Raw genomic sequence first — 19,904 nt, forward strand, 5'->3', positions numbered from 1 at the left:
TGCTGTTTTTAATCAGACACAAATCCCGCATACAGGTGCTTTGGGAACACTCGAAGGTACAAACACAACAGCCAAAAGAAAAGCCAAAAACGCCAAAAGAAAATGAGCTCCACTTTCAGAAGCAGAGGCGTACCTAATTAACCCCTCATTAAAGTCCGTGTTGTCACGGTGGGAAGCCAGGGCTCGCAGACCCCTCACAACAGCTGTCCATCACCCCGTTTCTGTAAGGAGCCCAATAACAGCGTATGGAGCTGCGATTGCAAAGCATTCAGCTTGCACTGCAGTGCTGAGCGGGGGGACCCAGCAGCTGCGGCCCTGCAGCAGTCGCACCCTCAGACACCGCAAAGAGGAACTTCGGAATTTAAAACAAAAGACATTTATTGCAATTAAAAAAGGAAAACCAAAAAAAGCAGATGCCGGGCAGGTCCCCACCAACCTCTTCTCTACGGGGACGTGAGGTTAACCTTCGGAACGGGGGCTCCTTCAATCAAAGGTGATCCGAAAGCTGCGCTCCTGCTCCTTGCGGCGGCTCTCGCAAACCTTCGTCACCTCCTCCACCTTCCTCTGCAGCAAGGCTGAGGGATGGACAACAGCGGTCACTCTCCCACCCGCCCTCACGCAGCCCTGCCCCCGGCAGCCTGCGAACAAACACCTCCATCCCGACATTCAGACACAGAGGGGATGTGAAGGCAGAGCGCTGCCGGCTCTCCAGGTTGCACCGTGCGCCCCGGGAGCACTCGGGGACACGCGGGCAGCACAGCAAAGCCCTGCAGGCACTCAGTGCAGTTCCTGGGCACGGCAGCAGAGAGCAGAGCGAAGCCTCCCTGCACAGGAGCTGCAGCCCGACAGAAAGCAGCTGCCTTCTGGAGGCGTTTCCCTGCCCGCCTCACACTACAGCAGTTGGGAATGAGGCAGCTTACAGGTTAGGCCCATCTGTCGGAAGCGTTTTCCTGCAGGATAACAGCCACAACAAGCCTCTAACTGCAAGGATAGTAAAAAGTGCAATGACACGGAGGAGATACGGATCACTTGCAGTCACATCACAGATAACTTGTTACGCATTTCCAAATCGGTGATCTGCAAATAAGGCACGGATTGGCTCTCAGCTTTAAGTGCAGCAGGCACAGCAATATACTCCTGGCACCAACCGGAGCAATGTTTAATTTAATTTCATGAAAGCTTATCAGAAGTTACTCAACAGGGCTACAGCGTTATGTCGCTCCCTGCTTTGGAGCCATTCCAGTTGAAGTTTTAATTCTGCAGCGTGCCAAACCCAGAACCTTGCAGTAACATACGAAGCAACACATTTCAGTTTGTCAGTCTGCAAAACCCACCGTGCAAAAGTGGCATAAAATGACACTGTGCTTTTGCTGTCTCTCCCGCAGCTCAACTCAGAACTCTGCTGTAACAGAGAAAGCCATTCCTGCTTCTCTCAGCAGGAGAAGGCAGCTCAGAGCAAGGCATTCTCCCAGCTCTCCTGCCAGGAAGGCCGCCGTGGGGATGGAACATCAGTGTGTGTTCAGCAAGCCCATTCGTGTCAGAGTAAGCAAAGCTGAACAAGCAACGTTCATCTGACTGAGGTCCCCCAGTTCCACGTAATGCTTAAACAAGTCAGACGAGTTAAGCACCACTATGCACACCTATTCCTAGAGCAGATTGTTATCACCCGCTGCTGTAGGACACCCCTGAGGGTGCTTCATGGGAAATGAAACTGATAAAGGAACTGTTTGATAATCTCTAACGTTCTGTACAGTCAGCATTCTAGAGGAGCTACGCCAGGCTTCACAATGAAGGCACGTCTGGAATGTGAGCGTTTGCATTTATCTTCTAGAAGAAAGGCAAATTTAATTCCGACCTAAGCAAGCCAACACCACGATTCATTTCCCTTCTCAGTCAGTAGCAGTGCGGCTGCTCCCAGCCAAGAACTGTGCCTGGTGAGAGCAGTGGCACAGCGCTGCAGTGAGACCACCTGGTGTAGGTGAGAGCTGTGCTCCCGGTCCTGCAGTGCCCCCTGCAGCTGCTAACATCTGTCAGTACCCAAACCACACACAGTTCCTAAATCCCTCTCAGGGACACAATAATCCCTATAAGGAAGGTTCCTTTTTTGTCCTCGGTGTTGAGCACCGGATGCAAGATGGTGAATTGGCTGAATGAATCCACACTAATTAAGATTAACCACAGTACCCAATTTTCACCATCACTTAAATCTTCTGCTCTGCATTACTTCTCAAGTGATTGTTACTGCCACATACCCACGCACTGTGGCACTTCAGCAGAGGCTTTTAGTGCACATCAGGAAAATCCAAGGAGAGGATTCCTCAGTGACCTTCAGGAACTCATTTCTAACCAGGTACATGCTTTATATTTATGTTCCCTAAAAGCTGCAAGATGACTCTCACCTGAGTTCTGGTCAATCCATTGCAATGAGTCCATGTGTGCATTCAAAATCTTACAGATCTGCTGAAGCTGAACAGAAAGAGAGGGTGTGAGATACTGTTACAGCACATGAGAACTACGAGCAGTACAGGACAGTGCTGGGCTCTGCCTTTGGAATGCAAAGCAATCACACTTCTCACAGGTACAGCTCTACCAACACAGCATTTCTGCTATGCAGCAGCTGCGTTGCTTTGCTTCTCTTTGCCATCAAGGAAACAAATTGATTCAGAGTGTGCCTGTGGCTCAGTTTTAGTCAGACTCAAAGATGCACCACAACGTGAATCTGAGCCTCGAGGTGAGAAAAGGAAAAAGGAACGATGTAAAAACCTCAGTCTGAAACACCAAAGTGCCATTTTTACTGAAAAAAGCCTCTCAGTAAAGAGTGAAGAGGTACAGGGAGCACTGAGATCAATGTAATATGGATCAAAAAGCTCGTAATTTAGATCTTGTATTCACAAGGATACAAAAGTAGTATAGAAGTATTGATAGCTGCTGCTTCTTGCACAAAATGCTTAAACAGAATGCAGGATCAAAGTTAAGAAACAGCTCTGAACCGAGTTATCTATTCAAGAATCACACCAGAAGCAAAAAGAGTTCATCTCAGAGTAACTACACGGCCAGGTTGGCTTGCACTGCATTACCAGAGAATCAACCAACGATGAAACAAAATGCTTTCCTCAGGCTGAGACTAAAAGCAGAGCATCCACCAGCAGACAAATGAAGCGTCAGCACTGTTTTATAGCCTGGGTCTCTCTTACAACACACAAAACCAGTTTGGATTTACCGGGTCGCTGGTGTCTGCTGGGCGTCCCGACGTGTTCAGGTGCTCAATGATGTCCTTGAGATCTTGTGCCATACGCTTCAGCTGAGCATCGATGTTCTCAGCCAACTTATAGCTGCAAGATGCAAGGGAGAATTCGTGTCGGAGCATTCAAAGCGAGCTTGAGACAACCCGCTCCCATCACACTAACTGCAGACAATCAGCATTAGCATTCATGCCTTTCAACCAGGGCACGGCAGACACTGGAACAGCACAGAGGAGGAAACTCCCCGGTCTTCTACTCTGTCAGACACTTGGAGACAGATAAATAACATTGCTGAAGTCTGTCTGGAAGGTTTTATCAGAAGTGAAGTGAGCGGCTGGGTCAGATTCTTCAAGGTTTGCACCTCTTGAACCAAACAGTTCTTCAATTACCCCACTAAAATTCAACACTTGCAAGGATGCCCGAGCTGCATGCAGTGCATTCTGCTCTTGTCACTTCTACCACTATTTTTTTTGAGAGATGATGCCTAAATAATGACACCTTCCTAGACAGCAGATGAGACCAACACCCACCAAAGCACTTCCCGTGCTGATTTAAGAGCTTCCAATTGCAATTCCCATATTCCTAATACATAAAATATGACATAAAACAGGATTACATGTTTGAAGAAAGCCACTGACAGCTAAGTATTATCCTGTAATCATCACCACATCATCACTGATCATCACCACACTGGTCTGCTTATCACGTGTTCAAAACAGATCTCTCTTACGTCCTCTCTCGTTCTTCATCCGCATGCTGCAGGTAAATGGTCCCACTCTGCTCCTTCACAGACTCCTCCAGAGGGGTCAGCAAGTCTTCGAGCTCCTTTTGCTGGGACAAAATGAAATCCAGCTCCTGATCCAGCCTGGAAAGGACAACGTGAGTGACTCAACACAATTTAGACCAGGCCGACGTTCTAGAATTTGCATGCAATGCAAGATGATGGAGAGTAAGAACAAACAATAAAACGGGTCATCTCGAGTGTTCATAGCTTCTCACCTCTTCTGATCAAGCTTCACTTTCTCTACTTCTCTGTGTAGTGAAGTGATCTGGAAATAGAAGACAATTATACCAGGAAAATTCAAAAGAAATGGAATGCAGATATAACTTAAAGCAGAAAGCCTTATCACTTGATAGCTTGCTATATCCATAACACAAAGCCTCTAACGAACTTAGCTAGCAGAACCAGGCTGGCTGCCACCTGACCTTCTCTCCGTTCTCTATCAGTGTCCGATCCCAGGCATTCACTTGTGTAGCCTGATGGAGGAAGTGTTTCTCTTGATCTTCCAGCTCCAGGCTCCACTTGTTTATCAGGCTCTCCAGCTGGGCATATGTCATCACAGGAGGTGCACTGAGAGGAAACGTGGGACAGTACAGAACATCAGGTCAACAATCAAAGCATAACGTTGACAACCCCGTGTCCCCCACCCTCCACCAGTTACCAGCACTAACACTGCCTCTTGCCCTGGTCAGGAGACAGCTGTAACAAAAGATTCACCTGGGCGTTGTTGTGGTTATAGCAGCTGTAGAAGTCACAGCTCCGATAGTACCAGTGGTAGTTAATGGCTTAAGGTTCAACGCAAAGCTAGAAGCAGAAGTGCCTGAAAGAAGAAATTCAGATCCAACAACAGAAGAGGACATCCGCTGCGTAACACATCAAGGACAGGTTCAGCACACAGCTCAACCACATCCCCTTAACAAAGAGCAAATCCCATGTGTGTTGGGAAGGGCATGAAGCACAAGCTTTAGGAACACCCTGAGAGCTAGGCAGCAGCCACGTTGTTACACTGAACACTAACAGCTCACTGCATCCAGAAAAGGATGCTCCATCCTGAATGTGAACGCTGCAGCAGCAAATTCCACAGTAGGTTTTCACACGTGGGTTGCCTCTTCAGTACAGCACTGAGCACCCGGGTTGGGAAAAGTTTGTGAAACTCAACACTTGGAAACTCATAATATGGAAGAAACAGCTTAATGGGGTGGAATCAAAATGTAAATTCTCTCTCACCAACCACCCCCGCAATCCCTGGCCTTTTCCCTTTCCTCCTATCCCCACCTAAGTCTCTCCCTAGGCTCTCACAGCAATCCTGCATCTACACAAACAGGCCAGAGACAGAGCAGCTCATCTCTTTACTTCGCTCATTCCAAGTGAGAACTTCAAAGCCCTGCAGGCTTTCACCCAAAGGCTCTTTGCTGTGGACAAACTCAGAAGTCATAAGTGACCGTGAATGCGGGGAGATGGAAAAGGAGAATGTCATAGAAATACTGTGCTATTTTCAGTTATATCAGCACTGCCGTGCTGCTACACTAGTGCAGCCCTTCACACAATCACTAGAAGGAAGACAGGCTTCCTTATCCTCATCAGCATCTGGTTCTTACTAGTGGCAGTGCTGGTTGCTGCAGCTGTTGTTCCAGGAGGCTTTAATCCAAATCCAGATGTTCCAAGTCCAGTTGTACCAGTAGAAGGGGCACCGACTGCAATCAGAACACAACATTAGTTTGTATATCCCATTAAACACAGCTCCCCACTGAAAAACAGACCGTCTGAAGCTCCTCATGAGCAGCTACAGAAGTCTTCAGGAAGATGGCAAACAAAGAGAGCAGCCGCCCTTTCAACCATCCCTATTACCGCAGCATCTGCTGCTGACACACAGCACCAATCGTGCTGCTTGTTTCTCCCATCCTGTACAGAAGATGTGCATGCTGTGACTTACGTGAGAGGCCTGTGCTGGTGGATGAAGGTGGTGCTGAAGAACTTGCTATAGATGCAAACAGCACAGGGCCTGTGGAACCAAGAAGGGGAGCAGTGCTGGCAGCTGTCGTCGTAGATGCTGTGGTTGTCACTGCAAACAGAAGCAGCGCAGATGATGTGCATGCAGAGCCCACCAGGCTTTCATACACTTCAGACGCTGGTTTAAAAAACTACAGGCAGGACAAAAGACTCCCCAAGTCCCGTGCAATTATTTCCTACTATTTTTTTCCTCCCTACCTCCCAGTTTGCTTCCAAAGGACAGAGTGGGTCCCTGGCTGGTGCTCGCAGTCAGCGTTGCTGTGGGTGCACCGGTGGCTGCTGTTGAAATCAACGATCCAAAGTTCAGACCTGGGATAAGAGCAGCAGAAGTAAAAAGGAAAGACGAACCTTTTATTACAGAGAAATTCGAGTTAGTAGAAGGGCAGAAGCAAGCTCAGGCACTCACCAGAGGACTGTCCCCCGAGGCTGAAGGGGGTTGCTGCAGGCTGGGTCGTGCTTCCTAAGCTGGCAGTGGTGGTGGCGGCAGCAGCTGGTGCTGCTCCAAAGGTCAATCCTGTGGGCGCTGCCTGCGGAGCTGCAGTGCTTGTGGCACCGATGTTGAAGCCGGTTGTTCCTGCCTGAGTTGTGGTGCCACTGGAAAAAGTGAAGCCTCCAGTCGTGCCAGGCTGAGCTGCGGTGGTGGTGGTGGTGGTGGTGGCGGCAGTTCCAAACATGAAGCCAGAAGGGGCTGCTGCTTGACTTGAGGGCACGCTGGTGGGTGCAGAGGTACCAAACCCAAAACCTCCTGTGATTCCAGTAGCTTGAGTTGTGCTGGTGCCTCCAAAGTTGAGCTTTGGTGCGTTTCCCCTATAAAAGGGAAAAAAAAAAGGAAGAGCAGTGAGCCAGCCTGTTTAAGTCATGCACCCAGTGAAACACTGACTTGGCTTCTTGGTTCTTACTGACCACTCGCTGACAAAACAGCAGAAATCCTTTCAGAAAGATGGACACCTGGCCAGCACTGCATTCCTGTTTTGACAAAGGCTGCACTACAAGTCCTGCCACCTGTAATACTGTCTCCTTACATTGACACTCCCTTAGTTACTTCCACACACCAACGCACTATAAGACATCTGCAGTAGTATCAACGAAGCCATTAACCCTCTCAGCCCCCGGGCACCCTTTTCATTTCCTCCACCTGAGGCTGTTCTTTTGGTCACCTTTTACCCCTCACCACCAACTTCAGTTCCCTCCCCACTGCTCTCACGCAGCCACTTCTCTAACAGCAAACCTGAAGAACCATTCTCAAGGTTCTTCCACAAAGCAGTTCCACTTGGACAGGGAGGCACTCTGAGTGCTCCAGAGGTTGATCATGAAAAGAAAAGGACATTTGCTATTAGAACTCACCCCCTCTTCTTGCAAAAGTGGTGACTCAGAGGGAGATACAGAAGTCAGCCCTACGTTCCTGGCTGGGATGGCTCCCTACAAAGCTAACCTACTTGCACTGCTGCCCCATACCTTGCTGGGGAGGCATCCAACAGTCCAAGAGACCGCCATAGGAAATGGAAACCCCTCCTGAAGAGTCACTGTTTATTTGATTGCCTACATGGCAACTCAGCCAGGAAAGAATTGAGACCAGAGACTGATGTCACTGAAGCTGCTGTATCGTGACTTTGCACACAGCTTTTTCCCTAACATATGGAGCCTGCTTGAGGTTCAAGCTGGTTGAGCATGATGAAGGATGTGCCAACAAGTGCTGCGATAGCGTGATGGAATTGTATGTTTAGGCAAGAAGTTCTTATGGACCTCAGGAAAAGGTTCTTCACCAGAGGGCTGCGGGCATTGCTGCTGTTGGTCCTCAAGGAGCAGCCAATGCAGGACAAGGGGAAATGGTTTAAAGGTGAAGGAGGGAAGATTTAGGCTGGATGTCAGGGGGAAGTCCTTTGCTCTGAGAGCGGTGAGGTGCTGGAACAGCCGCCCAGAGAGGCTGTGGATGCCCCGTCCATCCCTGCAGGTGTTCAAGGCCGGATTGGATGGGGCAGCCTGGGCTGGTAATGAAACGTGAGGCTGGCAGTCCTGCATACTGCAGGGGGGTCGGAGCTTCACAACGCCCTTCCAACCCGGGCCATTCTACGACTCCACGAGCGCTGGGACAACCCTCAGACACGAGGTCTGATTTCCGTGTGGATCCAGGAGCCGGGCTCCCCCCTCCTCGCGGCTCCCTTCCAACTCAGAACGCACGACCGTACGAACCCCGCCCCAAGAACCAGCGCGGCCCCGAGGCCTCGTTAAAGGCACACAGGCACGCACCGACCCCGGGGCAGCGGTACCGGAAGCCTGGCGAGCTCCCATAGCGGCCCGCCCCGCCCCGCCCCCTCACCCTAACGGGAACACGCTGGCAGCCGGGGCGGCGGTGGTGGCTGTTGCGGGCGTCCCGAAGCTGAAGGCGGTGGGCAGCGCGCTGCTGGCCGGCGTGCTGAAGGAGAAGGGCGTGACGGGCTGGCTGCTGGCGGGCGTCGGAGCAGCGCCGCCGAACGTGAATCCCGAGGAGGGAGCGGGCGTGAAGGAGAAGCCGGTGGCCGCGGTGGTGCTGGCGGCCGTTTTCGGCGTGCTGAAGGAGAAGCCGCCTCCCGCCGGGGCCGAGCTGAAGTTGAACTGGCTCATGGTGCAGAGACGGGCGAGAAGAGAAGCGCGAGAGGATCGAGCCCCGTCCGGAACGGCTCACGCGGCCCTGCAGGCCCCGGACCCCCGAACGAACCCACGCTCCCAGACCTCCGCGGCCGCCGACAGCCGCGCACGCAGATGACGTACGCAGATGACGCACTTGACGCACGCGCACAACGCCGCTCTCTGCGCTCGCCTTCGCGCTCCACAGCCGCCCAACCGCCGGCCGCGCGTTCTCCGCTCTCATCAGCGATTGGTTGGTCTTGCCGCCACTCGTCGTTCGGCACCGCTGGATTGGCTGCGAGGGCTATAAGAGGCGGGAAAAGGAGCGCGGTGCCGTTACCTCAGTAACGACGGACGCAGGAGGCGGCGGTGTTGGTGCCTGAGGAGAAGCCGGGCCGGGCCTTCATGGCCCTGCGCTGCTCTGTGTGACGTGAGGTATTGCATTCTGAGACCCAGCCTACAAAGGAAAGTCGAGGTACATACGGTTTCGGCCAAATTTGGCATTTAAAGAACATACAGTGCTTGGAGCAGGGCAGTGCAGTAGGAAGGCTTTGTTGGTCCTGATGTGGTGCTTGTTTTTCTATGTAGGTGAGGAGTGAGGATGGATGTGGGTGTTTCTTCAGTCTCCTCCTTGCAGTCCCTTGCCAAGCTGCTTGGTGGTGCACACGGGGATGAGGACGACGATGACTTTGGTGTGAGTCTTTCATATGGCTTCTTCACAGCTTATTGCTGCCCAACCTTGTGAGCTAAGGAGATGTAAATCTCACTTTGTCCAGTGCAAAGAAAGAGGGAATTAAAACCTCGGAAGGCTTTGGAGTGGCTGAGGCAGCTAGGAGATATTTTTGGGTGCCCCAGGAATATATCGTATGTCACAGAATGGCCTGGGTTGAAAAGGACCACAGTGATCATTGAATTTCAACCCCCTGCTATGCGCAGGGTCGCCAACCAGCAGCCCAGGCTGCCCAGAGCCACATCCAGCCTGGCCTTGAATGCCTGCAGGGATGGGGCATCCACAGCCTCCTTGGGCAACCTGTTCAGTGCGTCACCACCCTCTGGGGGAAAAACTTCCTCATCATATCCAACCTAAACCTCCCCTGTCTCAGTTTAAAGCCATTCTCCCTTGTCCTATCACCATCCAAACTCATAAACAGAGTGAGAGGGATGTTTATTTTTTTTAGCCTAAATGAAATAAGAGTATGTGGCTGAGAGAGCCCTGGGTGCTTAGATTTCCTCCTCTTTTTCCCTGAAGTCTTTTAGAGATAGGGTTGATTACAGCAATATGCAGCTTCTGAGTAAGGACTGAAACATCCAGCAGCAGTGGAATGTGTTAATTCTGTACCAGGCATTAAAGAGGCACAATTGATCATGGAAGTACAATAGGTATATTGGGGACTATAGAATGGGGAAGGGTGAGTAATCGTTCTAAAGTGAACAATCTGAATGATCAGTGAGAGAAATATTTCTGCATTCTTTTATATCAATTCATCTCAGGACTTGAAGCAAATTACAGAATAACTTCTCTTGCTCCTGTGACATAGAGTTGTGGAGTTATGTAAGCATGTATGGGTGCTAAGGAGAAACAGCCTGCTCTGCTCTGCTCAGAAAGGGCCACAGGTGCCACCAGATACGATGGATAAGGTCACAAAGATTGCTCGAAACATTGGCAAGTCTCCTAGGATTTCAAACAAGTTGGATTGTGACACAGATAACAAAAACAGTGAACATCTGAGCTCCTCATCAGCTCTCAGAGCAGAGCCAGCTGGCTGGGCTGGCAGCTGTGTGCAAGCGGTGGCCGTGGGGGCACCTGGGGAAAAGATATCTCCTGGAAGCTCCTTTCAGTAGCTGCTAGATGTGTTCCTCCACGCTCCAGCTGCCCTTCAGTTCTTAAATACTGGCTTTCTGAAGCTGGAGTTATTGCTGTACATCTTTGCAGTAAACATCCCAATTTTAAAAAAGAATTTGTTTACATCTTAATAATAAAATGAATGACACTTCAGAGGCAGAAAGGGAAAATTGCTACAAGTTCTGTCAATTAAGCCTGAGTCAAGCTGGGCAATTTGAAATCTTTGTTTGGATTTAATTTAATGTTCTCTGCATATGAGGCACTTCTATCAAACGGAGGATTCTTCACACATAGATAGAAACGCCTCACATTGGCCTATTAGTACTAAATTGATTCATGGTTAGAGGAAAATGCTGTTGCCTCATGATCTCTACTGTTAAAAGGAATTTGCACGTAGCACCCCTGGTTTCTTGCATTATTTTCAGGGCAGGCAAAGCACGACAATTTCCTCAAAATGCCATGGAAATGAATCTTTGAGAAGCACTTCTGGCTGTAGCTCTGCTTCTGGGAGTCCTGCCTGCACCCAGTGCTTTGGGGTGCTGTGCTTAGTGAGAGGAAGAGATATTCCGTGCTTCAGTCATGAAATGGTGGGGAGTTTTTGGCTCTAGCAGTGACCTCTGATAACATGCTGTATTACTGATGTGATTGTTACTGAGCTGTGGGCTGTGATAATTAATTGGAGTCCCATTTGGGTTTTTGCAGCCATGCTGTTCTGCCAGTGCCATGACTCCTGGTAGCATTGGACCAGTAAAGAAGGAGACCGCTGGTAAGGAGTGTTTGTGTATCTTAGCATTCAGTTGTGTGTTAACAGACTGCAACAGCTGTTGCAAGTTATCACAGATGGTTTACTTCAATAAATGAGTGGACCTTTGAGATGGAAGCAGCATTACATTGTTACAGTTACACTAAAATTCTTGTTTTTCCTGGAAACTTAACTGCAGATTATACAAAGAGCAGCAGAAAAGGTAACTCTGGAGGGCAGCACTTCAAGTGGTGATGATAAACAAGAGTGCAGAACGTGGGCTGGCAGGAGTCATAAGTGGGCAGCAAAAAGCTCCATAGAGATACTCTCAGGGAATCGTTACTGCCTAGAGCAAGCAAGAGGGGTAGGCTTCTAAGGGGGCATCTGGAGGGATCTTCGTGGGTAAGCTGTGTGGAACTGAGTCTGGATGAAGGATGAGGGGTTGGGAGGTATGCTGTGAAGCACAGATGAGTGCCGTTATCCCCAGGATGTTGAGAGCCCGTGGCATGAGAAATGAGCTTAGCTCAGGACTACCCTCGACAGACTGAGAATGGTTGTTCTGTTTTCTTCTTACTGCACCTTGCTCTTTGTCTGCAAACCCTGGTCAATGTGACCATCTTAACTGTAGGTTTGGGACAGCCCACATTCTTTTGCTATGGACTTTCCTGGGTCGTCAGTACCTCATCTGGGCTGTGCTCAATCATTGATGGCTTTATATGTGAGGGGGAGATCCTCTTGTAAGTGACTCTGCTCACTTAAAATCTCATGTCAGGGACATGGGGGAAGATTAATATTTCATCGTTCTCCACTTTAATCATTTTGAAGTGCTGGATATTTTATGCCTGAAAGGACAATTTCCTTGGCATAGAGGTTGGGTAAAGGAGACTTAAGGGAAAGGAACAGAAAATGTCCTCTCTCTTAAATTCTGATCCTTTATAATATTGAAGGGAATGGAATCATTAACTACAATTTATTTTGATGGGAAAGTTTTTTTCCTGAAGTCTAGAAAACTGAAAGTTTTCAGCAAACCAAGAGGAAGAGGCGTTGTATAAAAACAGGGATTTTTCTTACTGCTTACAGATATCTTACAACTGAAATCTGAACACAGCAAAACAATTTGGAGCACAGAAGAGGTCCCAGAAGGATCCGAATTTGATGACACCTGGGATCCTAGGGAACAGCCAGAGTAAGTGATCTGAGGTGGTGTGTTTGGATTTGACGTGGTTATAATGCAAAGATGGGTTGCACAGCTTCCATGTGAGTGAAACACAGCAGTGTCTGGAGAGTATGTCAAGAAAAGCCGATGGAAGGACAGCAACATTGCAAGTAAAGCAACAAGAGAGGAGGGATTGTAATTTCTCCCTTGGAAACCTTCTGATCTCATAACAGGAAGATAGAGTTGATTTTTCTTGTCACAAGACTTTGCAGTGTCAGATGCTTGTACAAAATGAGATGAGGAGGGGGAGCAGACCAGTGAAATGATGTAGTGGCTCTGAAACATGCCACGTTGGTGTGAAGTACCTGGTTCTTCCTGCTGCAGCTGAAGTGCATTCACTTTTCACACTCAGATTCATAAAGCACTCAAACTTATGTTTATTTCAAAGAATTAAACTCTTCAGAGACAACGACTACCATAGGAAGGAAGGCTTTATGCTGGCAGTTCTGAATCTTTTTATTCAATCATAGCTTCCCAAGGGAAAGCCTTAAAAGGGACGGCCTTAAATAGTCTCTTCCCTTCTTTATAGAAGTATAACACTTTTAGAAATAGGCAAGCATGTTAGTTATGTTGTAGTTTGTGGAGGTCAGAAAGCCTTCAGGGTCGAGTAATTTGCAAAGCGGTGTTTAAATTGATCATCATTGTGATCTGATGCACTGCCCTGGAGCACTGGATGCTGGAACAGATGGGCTGAAGTCCATGAAGCTGCACCCATACTGTGGTGTAGTTGTTCCTGAAACTATCACTGGTGAGGTATGGAATGTTCTTCCTTTGCATTGTGGGCACAACAGGCGCTTTATTTCACTCTATTTTTGACCCTTCCCTCCCTGCTGGGTGTGATGCAGCCTTTCTCCAGCCTCCAGCAATTACATCCTGTGTTGCACAGATGAGACAAGAATATAAATCTTTGTAATAGTTCATCAAATTAAATCGTAGGAAAAGGCCCAAAAGGAAAACAGATGGTTAGAGGTGCATCCAGAGCTGCTAGACAGATTTCTCATTGACTTAGGAATTATTACATGTGCACACAAGCGCTGGAGATGTGAGAAATACTTTCTATACACTTTTTTCCAACAGCTTTGAGAAGAGGCTCCATTTATTTTGCTCAATTTAGCAGGAGTAATATGTTCTAAATGCAATCTTTCAGTTTGTATTCCTTCATTCATTAAATATCGAGAGCAGAGGAACGTGTGACTCTAAATTTTGTAGGGTTCTAAATTAAACAAATTGATTTAGAGGGGAATAAAATTAATGTTGGCCAAATGCAAAATAATTAAAATTAGGCAAGATAACAGAGGCACTTCTAGGGTGCAAGAATAGGCTGCGTGACAGAACATGGAATTGACAGCACCCTTTTCCATGCCTTTTTCCAAGAGTCTGTGCTTTGGCTACTTGCTGAGGTTCACATTCACTCAGAATGCCTCTTCTGCTCTATGATCCTGCAAATGCTGGTTAGTGAAGTAGAGACAGCACAGTGATTACCTAGGAAGGTGGAATGAATGCTCATGTTGTAGCAACTGTCACAGAAATCCAGTGCAGTTGGCTCGAAGACTTGAAGGGAGACTGGGAAATGGGAGAGAATGTGATAAGGACATGAGTACTCTTACAAAGATTGATGGTCCTTTGAGAAATACAATTTCCTTCAGCTTCCTGGCCTATCTCTGGTGTTAACCAACCGCTCTTCTTTTTCAGATATGAGATTTTATTCAAACAGCATGTGGGAACAGAGGACGTCTTCTTTGGGATGAGCAGGAAAGACCCTTCTACAGCCTGCTGTGAAGATATGGTGGTGAGCTGAGCCTGTGTTTCCCATCCCTTCTCTGTGCCCTTTTTCTGCACACTTGTCTTCAATCTTGCTCTCTTCTTGAGACAGAATGTAAGCACCAAGCTGTGTGGCTGCCTTCAGCCTCCCGTGGGATTTTAATTTGTAGTTATCCAAGTGTTTGTAGCTTAATCTGCTCTTACTAACCTGAGGGACTCGTGTACATCTCCCCAAGGATCTTGTATGCTGAAGAGAAGCTGTGCAAGGTGTGTCACAGCGGGAAATGAAAGCCGCTCTAAAATGAGGTTTCACCTTGGACACAGTTTTGGGATGGGGAGAGTCTGGGAAGGAGATGATTTTCATCTGCTTGCATTTGTTACAAACTGTGTGAGTTAGCAGGATGCCACAGTATTGACAGCCTAACAGATCCTGGTCTGTTATGATCTGATCAAAGACCTTCCTGCTCTCTTAATTTAACGACTGGTACAATTGCTGTGTGATTTTTTTTTTTTTTGGAGCTGTCTTTTAGAGATCTACATATCTAATCACAGCTTTACCTCTGCCCACCATTTCAGGTTAAAATCAAGCTGCCAGAGACGAAGTTCTCAGACATCACGTTAGATATCCAGGACAAGGTTCTTGACCTCAGAACTCCCCAAAAGTAAGTGAGACAGCACAGTGCTTCCGTAGGAAAGCTTAACCCTCTGCTCCAGACTGACTTCCTGCACTGGGTGGGGTGTTGGGAAGACTTCACATGTGAATAGTCTTCTGCTAGCATCAGTCAGTTCAAGATGCACACTGTGAATTAAGGCCAAAATCAGTTCCCTACCTAGAGGACTAACTGCAGAAAAGTCACCTTCCTCACAGACAGAAAGAGCCTGAATTAGTTACCCCTTGCAGAAATTCAACCTAAGGATGCAACAGTGCTGGCAGAATGTTTGGGAGTGCTGACTTTGAAACAGGAAAGCCAAGAAGAGTAACTGTCCAGATTATGACTTGTGTAATGTGAAGTTAGTAGAAGAGATAGCTTAATGCAATGCTGCAGGTGTAGCAAATCCTCCACTTCTATTTTCTTCTGCAATTTTGTCTTTTTGGTGACTCAGATCTGCCATTATCTTAGTATCCAGCTGTCTCAAGTCACAAGCCTTACAAATAAAACGTTTGCTGTAAATCTGATGGTTGCTTGGGTACAGCCTGAGCCAGTGCTGTTTTGCAAATGTAAGTGCAAATCTGCTCAGTATGAAATAAGATTTCAAGTTCTACGTGAGAAAAAACACTGTGTTCTCACAGATGTATGGGAGGGCTCAAAGGAATTGTTTTCCAGTGCATAGTCCTGGGGCTGACTCTAAGCCCAAGTGATCTTGTGGACTTCTCCATCTGCTGTCAGCTGGTTACCTTCTGTAGGTGAGGTGTAAGTGTGTTTTGACTGTATCTTGGCTGTGGCTCCTACAGCACAGTTGAAAAGGTCTGGAACCCTGGTTTGGAGTAACCCCCATATCCATGCTACCATGTTGTCTTGCAGGGTAAGCGTGTCTTCTGTGAAACCAGACTGTCCAGGATCTCTAATCCAGCTGTACCAGCTATTTCTTCTTGCTATAGAATACAAGCTCAAGCTCCCCCAGACACTTTAGGCATTTTTCAGATTTTTACCACCAGGAGAAGCATTATCAGTGCAGCTTCTCCTTACTCTGCATTGTGTAGAAGCAAGAACAATGGGGAGAACTTACAGTCCATCGTTGGAAACTGCTATAGCCATAGCCAAAAGAAAGGAAATGTTGGAAATGCTCCAGGGCCTATATAGTTGTGTACCAGGTATTGCAGAACTGTGTAACTTGTCATGGGAAGGATATACAGAATGGACTTTCCTTGATATACTGACTCTTGAATCGCAAGAGTAGCTTTCAGTGAGCCATTGAGATAGCATGTGGTTTGGGCCATTAGAACTCACTGTGTCTTCCTTGACAGGAAGCTACTGCTGCATCTCCCTTGCCCTGTGGACAGCAAGAAGGGGAAAGCTCGTTTTCTCTCGGAAGAAGAGCTCTTGGAGGTCACCTTAAGGATGAGAAGGGAGTTTGATTTCATTAATTTTGCCTGATAGAGAAGTGGAGGAGCTTTACAAAAAGTGATCTCTCTAAATCTGAAGTCTTTTCAAAATCTAAGTGGTCATGAAATTGTTCCCCTTTATCAGTTCAGGGGGACCATTATGGAATAAATTCAGTAAGTCAGGCAGAAAAGGAGGTCAATTCATTGCACCCACAGATCCTGTAGGCTGGGGCTGTCTGGCTCTTGAACTGCTATGGTTAACATTCTGCTTCCTTCAGTCCGATGCAGGCTCTGAATTGGAAAATAGGAGACCACAAAGTCTGCAAAGTGGGGAAAGCCTTTCTATGGTTAGTGTCTATGAGTAGCATGATAAGGCTCTGACCAGCAGCTCTGGTTACTGTTGGAAGACTTGTAAGTGAGATGTATTTGGCCTCCAATGCTGGCACTGAAGCCAGTTCAGATCCCACTCCAAAACTCTTTGGGGATCCATAGCCACATCTCTGAGGCTTCTTTACCCTGGTAGAACAAGGCAGGCAGCTACTGCTGGATTGCTGAACAACTCAGCTCTTTTGAACGGTTTTTGACAATATATGGTTCAATGTCATCCATTCACCTGCTGTCCCTCCAGCTATTCTTCTGATCTTTATTAATAAAAGAATATGCTCTAATGAACCATTCCGGTTACTTTTCACTCTTCCTCCTCCGTGTTATGCCCCAGAGACTTCCTAAAAGTGGAAGGAGAGGAATTTTGCATTACAAAGTACCATTTTCTTAAAGGGCTGAAGTGCAGCAGGAGCTTTTGTTTTGGCCTTCAGGTCTAATCTGGAGTGGCAAAGATGGGTAACCAAGAGATTTCTCTCACCAGCTTCTGGGCAAATACATTCAGTTAGTGCTGTTAATCGTGCAGGAAGCAAAGAGATCCACTCAGCCATCAAAGAGGAGAGGACAAGCAGGGCTGGTACTTTGATGGGTCGTAATCAAATCTTTTAATCACTGCGAGAATAAAATGGCTTTGGGTCCTGCATTTGTCTGGCAATAAAACAAAATTGGCCAGCTAGGCTGTGGATGGTATCCATGCTGCTGAATTTGGGATAGGAAAGGTGAATTCTCTAGGATGTGTTGAAGACATTGATGGTGACTTTTCAGATGTATTTTTTTTGCCAATTGGAGTTTTCAGAGTTTGTTGTTTGTAATATACTTCCTTATAACTCTCGGATAAACCTGATGGTGTTTGTATGCTTCAACCACTTACCTTAAAGTGGTTCCATTCCTTGGGCCAGAGTAATACTCCTCAATCTCTGCTTTGGTGTTAATGCACTGGAAAACAGTTATGACTCATCTTAAGCTATTGGGCATGCTGACAACGCTCAGGGGCTACTCCAATTTGTATTTAAAGTTTCCATACACTGCATCTGAATGTCTCTTATTCCAACTGTACAGAGCCATAGGGAGGGGAACAATGCAGATGTATGAAAGGCTGAGATCATTCCTCCTGACTCAGTTAGTACTGTGTGTGATTGCCAAGAAGTGACACTGAGGCTGTTCTTGGAAAAGGCTTGCCTTGTGGTCCATGGGCAATGTGCTGCTGTGTTCTTCTGTCTGTGATGTCAGTTACAAAAAGTGGGGGCTTGGCTCTGTAGTTATACACGTGTGCACAAGACATTTCCCCAAGGGCATCCCATTAGTCCACAGCAGAGAAGAGAGTGAAGCTCTGCTCTTCCAAGTCCTGTCCCAGTCCTCAGTCCACAAGGTAGCATTGCCCTTATATTTGACTGCAGTAATTTCCTAAGCCTTAAATCAAGTTCTGTTTAATGTGACATTAATGTTTGATACTGAGAACGAAGGTGAGTTTGGCTCATTTTGTTTCTCTCCACTGCTTCAGTCTGATTTCAAATGGAAATGAGCATGTGCCACACTGGTATCCATGTCCTATTTTCTCCCCATACATTTTTAAACCTGTGTACATTTCATTTGCATTCAAGAGGCAAAAATCTCAGAGGTAAGTAAGTTTTGTAAGAGTGTTGGCTGCTGAATAGGAAATAGAAACACAAATCAGTCTGGGGATGTGCACGTTGCTGTTCTGATCGGGCCTCTTGCCATCACCCTGTGGGGATCCTCTTGTGTTATTTTCCTCCTCTCAAGGACTCTGAGGCTGCCCTGGAACAGCTCTTGGTTTTGGTGGGTTTTTGGTGGCCTGTTTGCTTGCTGTGGGTTTTTGTGGTGGTATTTTTCGGTGGATTGTCCCAAGAAGCAGCTGGTCCAAGGGACTGGAATTCGGTGAGGTGCTGCCAGCTACAACATAGTTAACTTGTTTTGCAAATGCTTGGAGGCAATTCTGCTTTGCTGAACCGGCGCTGGCGGAACATCTTTTGAAGGGGATACAAAAACCCCTCTGCCTCTGAACATCAAAGCTATTGCCTAAGTACCACTCCAACACCTGCAGGCATCTTAATTAATCAAAATTATGAGCCCAGTTAAACAACCCTGCCATTAAGCCCCAGCCATTAAGCGTCATCAAGCTTTATTTGGTTCCCTAAGAAACATCTTGATTAAATGTATTGCAGTCAAGTAGAGGGTAGTGTAGCTGTGGAAGTGAGATAGAGGCTGTTAATAGAAGTATCCTGATAAGCAACATGTGGTATTGCCTTGTGGGCACCTTATGTCCTCCAGTGGTGGTGGCAGAGCCATTGCTCCCGCTGGGACTTGCTTCTGCACCTGAGCCACAGTGTTGCACTGAAGTGTGCATCCCAGCTTTCTCTGTGTTTCACTTCCCATAGTTTTCTTGGCCACCTTTGAGATCCCACCCCTGGAACAGTGGCACAGACAGCACAGGAGCACCTTTGGTTTTGCAGTTTTTCTCTCAACCTGATGAAATGTTCAACCACTTTGGTCTTTCTCAGCTCAAAGTCACCTCTTCATGCTCTCATTTGTGGAGAGAAGATCTCAGGGGTTTATCTGTATGCTGATGCTATCCACCCACACTCCTTGGGGACCAACTCTCTTTTATCATTGGTCTCCACCGTGGCTCCAGCAGCTGCTGTCCTGCTGCTGACCAGCACTCCAATCCATGCTGTCTGGGCTTGGTGGTTCCAGCACTCAGCAAAGGCTACCCAGGCAGCCAGACTACATTTGGCCACCTATCTCCTGCAGCTGCAATGGGGAGGGGGGAGGGGGGGGGGGAGAAAAACGCTTTCTGGAACATTCTTTTCCTCTTGGAAAGCTGCATAAAACAGGATAGGAATGAATAGAGCTGAATTTGTTAAATTTTAAGGCAATGATGTAGGCAAGCCAGATGTTTCCTGGACATCTGGGATCTCTAACAGATGTAAGTGGCTGTGGCTGAGGTCAGCAGTGCTCTTAGAGTTGGGTGGGCTCCACGTGTGCTCAGTAATGAGGAGCTGCTGTCCAGTGTTTGTTGCAGGCTCTGGCTGATGATCTTGGTGAGGTGTCTGGGAGAGGTGTGATTTGTGCCAGGGTATGTACTGTGCCTGGGGGGTTGGAGGAGTAGCGGGGTGATGGCCAAATGTGGGAGGCTCTGACAAGGCGAGAAATGCTTCGGGTGCTCAGCCTCATTCCTTGAATCAAGGGAACTGTTATGTCCTTGGAGGCTGGAATAATAACCCACAAGCTGTGAGGGGAGTATGGGTGAGCTGACAGGGCT

At 47.6% G+C, this 19,904-nt stretch overlaps 2 protein-coding genes across 5 annotated transcripts; one reads left to right on the plus strand and one right to left on the minus strand.

Annotated features, from left to right (window-relative positions):
• Positions 1-360: 360 nt before the first annotated feature.
• Positions 361-8,758, minus strand: NUP62 (nucleoporin 62). 2 transcript variants are annotated; one of them, XM_046940954.1, is made up of 12 exons: positions 8,351-8,758; positions 6,440-6,840; positions 6,232-6,312; positions 5,957-6,085; positions 5,622-5,717; positions 4,741-4,843; positions 4,449-4,593; positions 4,242-4,291; positions 3,973-4,107; positions 3,221-3,332; positions 2,400-2,466; positions 361-575 (listed from the first exon to the last, which is right to left on the minus strand). In XM_046940954.1, exons 1-12 carry the CDS (start codon positions 8,632-8,634, stop codon positions 484-486), a joined length of 1,695 nt encoding a protein of 564 aa, XP_046796910.1. In that variant the 5' UTR covers positions 8,635-8,758; the 3' UTR covers positions 361-483. The 2 variants fall into 2 exon arrangements, with proteins under 2 accessions (XP_046796910.1, XP_420179.5); XM_420179.8 differs by having other exon boundaries at positions 6,232-6,342.
• A 191-nt stretch (positions 8,759-8,949) lies between these two features.
• Positions 8,950-16,915, plus strand: PIH1D3 (PIH1 domain containing 3). 3 transcript variants are annotated; one of them, XM_046940956.1, is made up of 7 exons: positions 8,950-9,112; positions 9,226-9,331; positions 11,183-11,246; positions 12,303-12,408; positions 14,131-14,227; positions 14,776-14,861; positions 15,723-16,915. In XM_046940956.1, exons 2-7 carry the CDS (start codon positions 9,239-9,241, stop codon positions 15,829-15,831), a joined length of 555 nt encoding a protein of 184 aa, XP_046796912.1. In that variant the 5' UTR covers positions 8,950-9,112; positions 9,226-9,238; the 3' UTR covers positions 15,832-16,915. The 3 variants fall into 3 exon arrangements, with proteins under 3 accessions (XP_046796912.1, XP_420180.3, XP_046796913.1); XM_420180.8 differs by having other exon boundaries at positions 16,166-16,915; XM_046940957.1 differs by lacking the exons at positions 8,950-9,112; positions 9,226-9,331; positions 11,183-11,246 and adding an exon at positions 11,319-11,445 and having other exon boundaries at positions 16,166-16,915.
• The last annotated feature ends 2,989 nt before the right edge of the window (positions 16,916-19,904 follow it).

Source organism: Gallus gallus, chromosome 4, assembly GCF_016699485.2.
Source record: "Gallus gallus isolate bGalGal1 chromosome 4, bGalGal1.mat.broiler.GRCg7b, whole genome shotgun sequence".
NCBI lineage: Eukaryota > Metazoa > Chordata > Aves > Galliformes > Phasianidae > Gallus > Gallus gallus.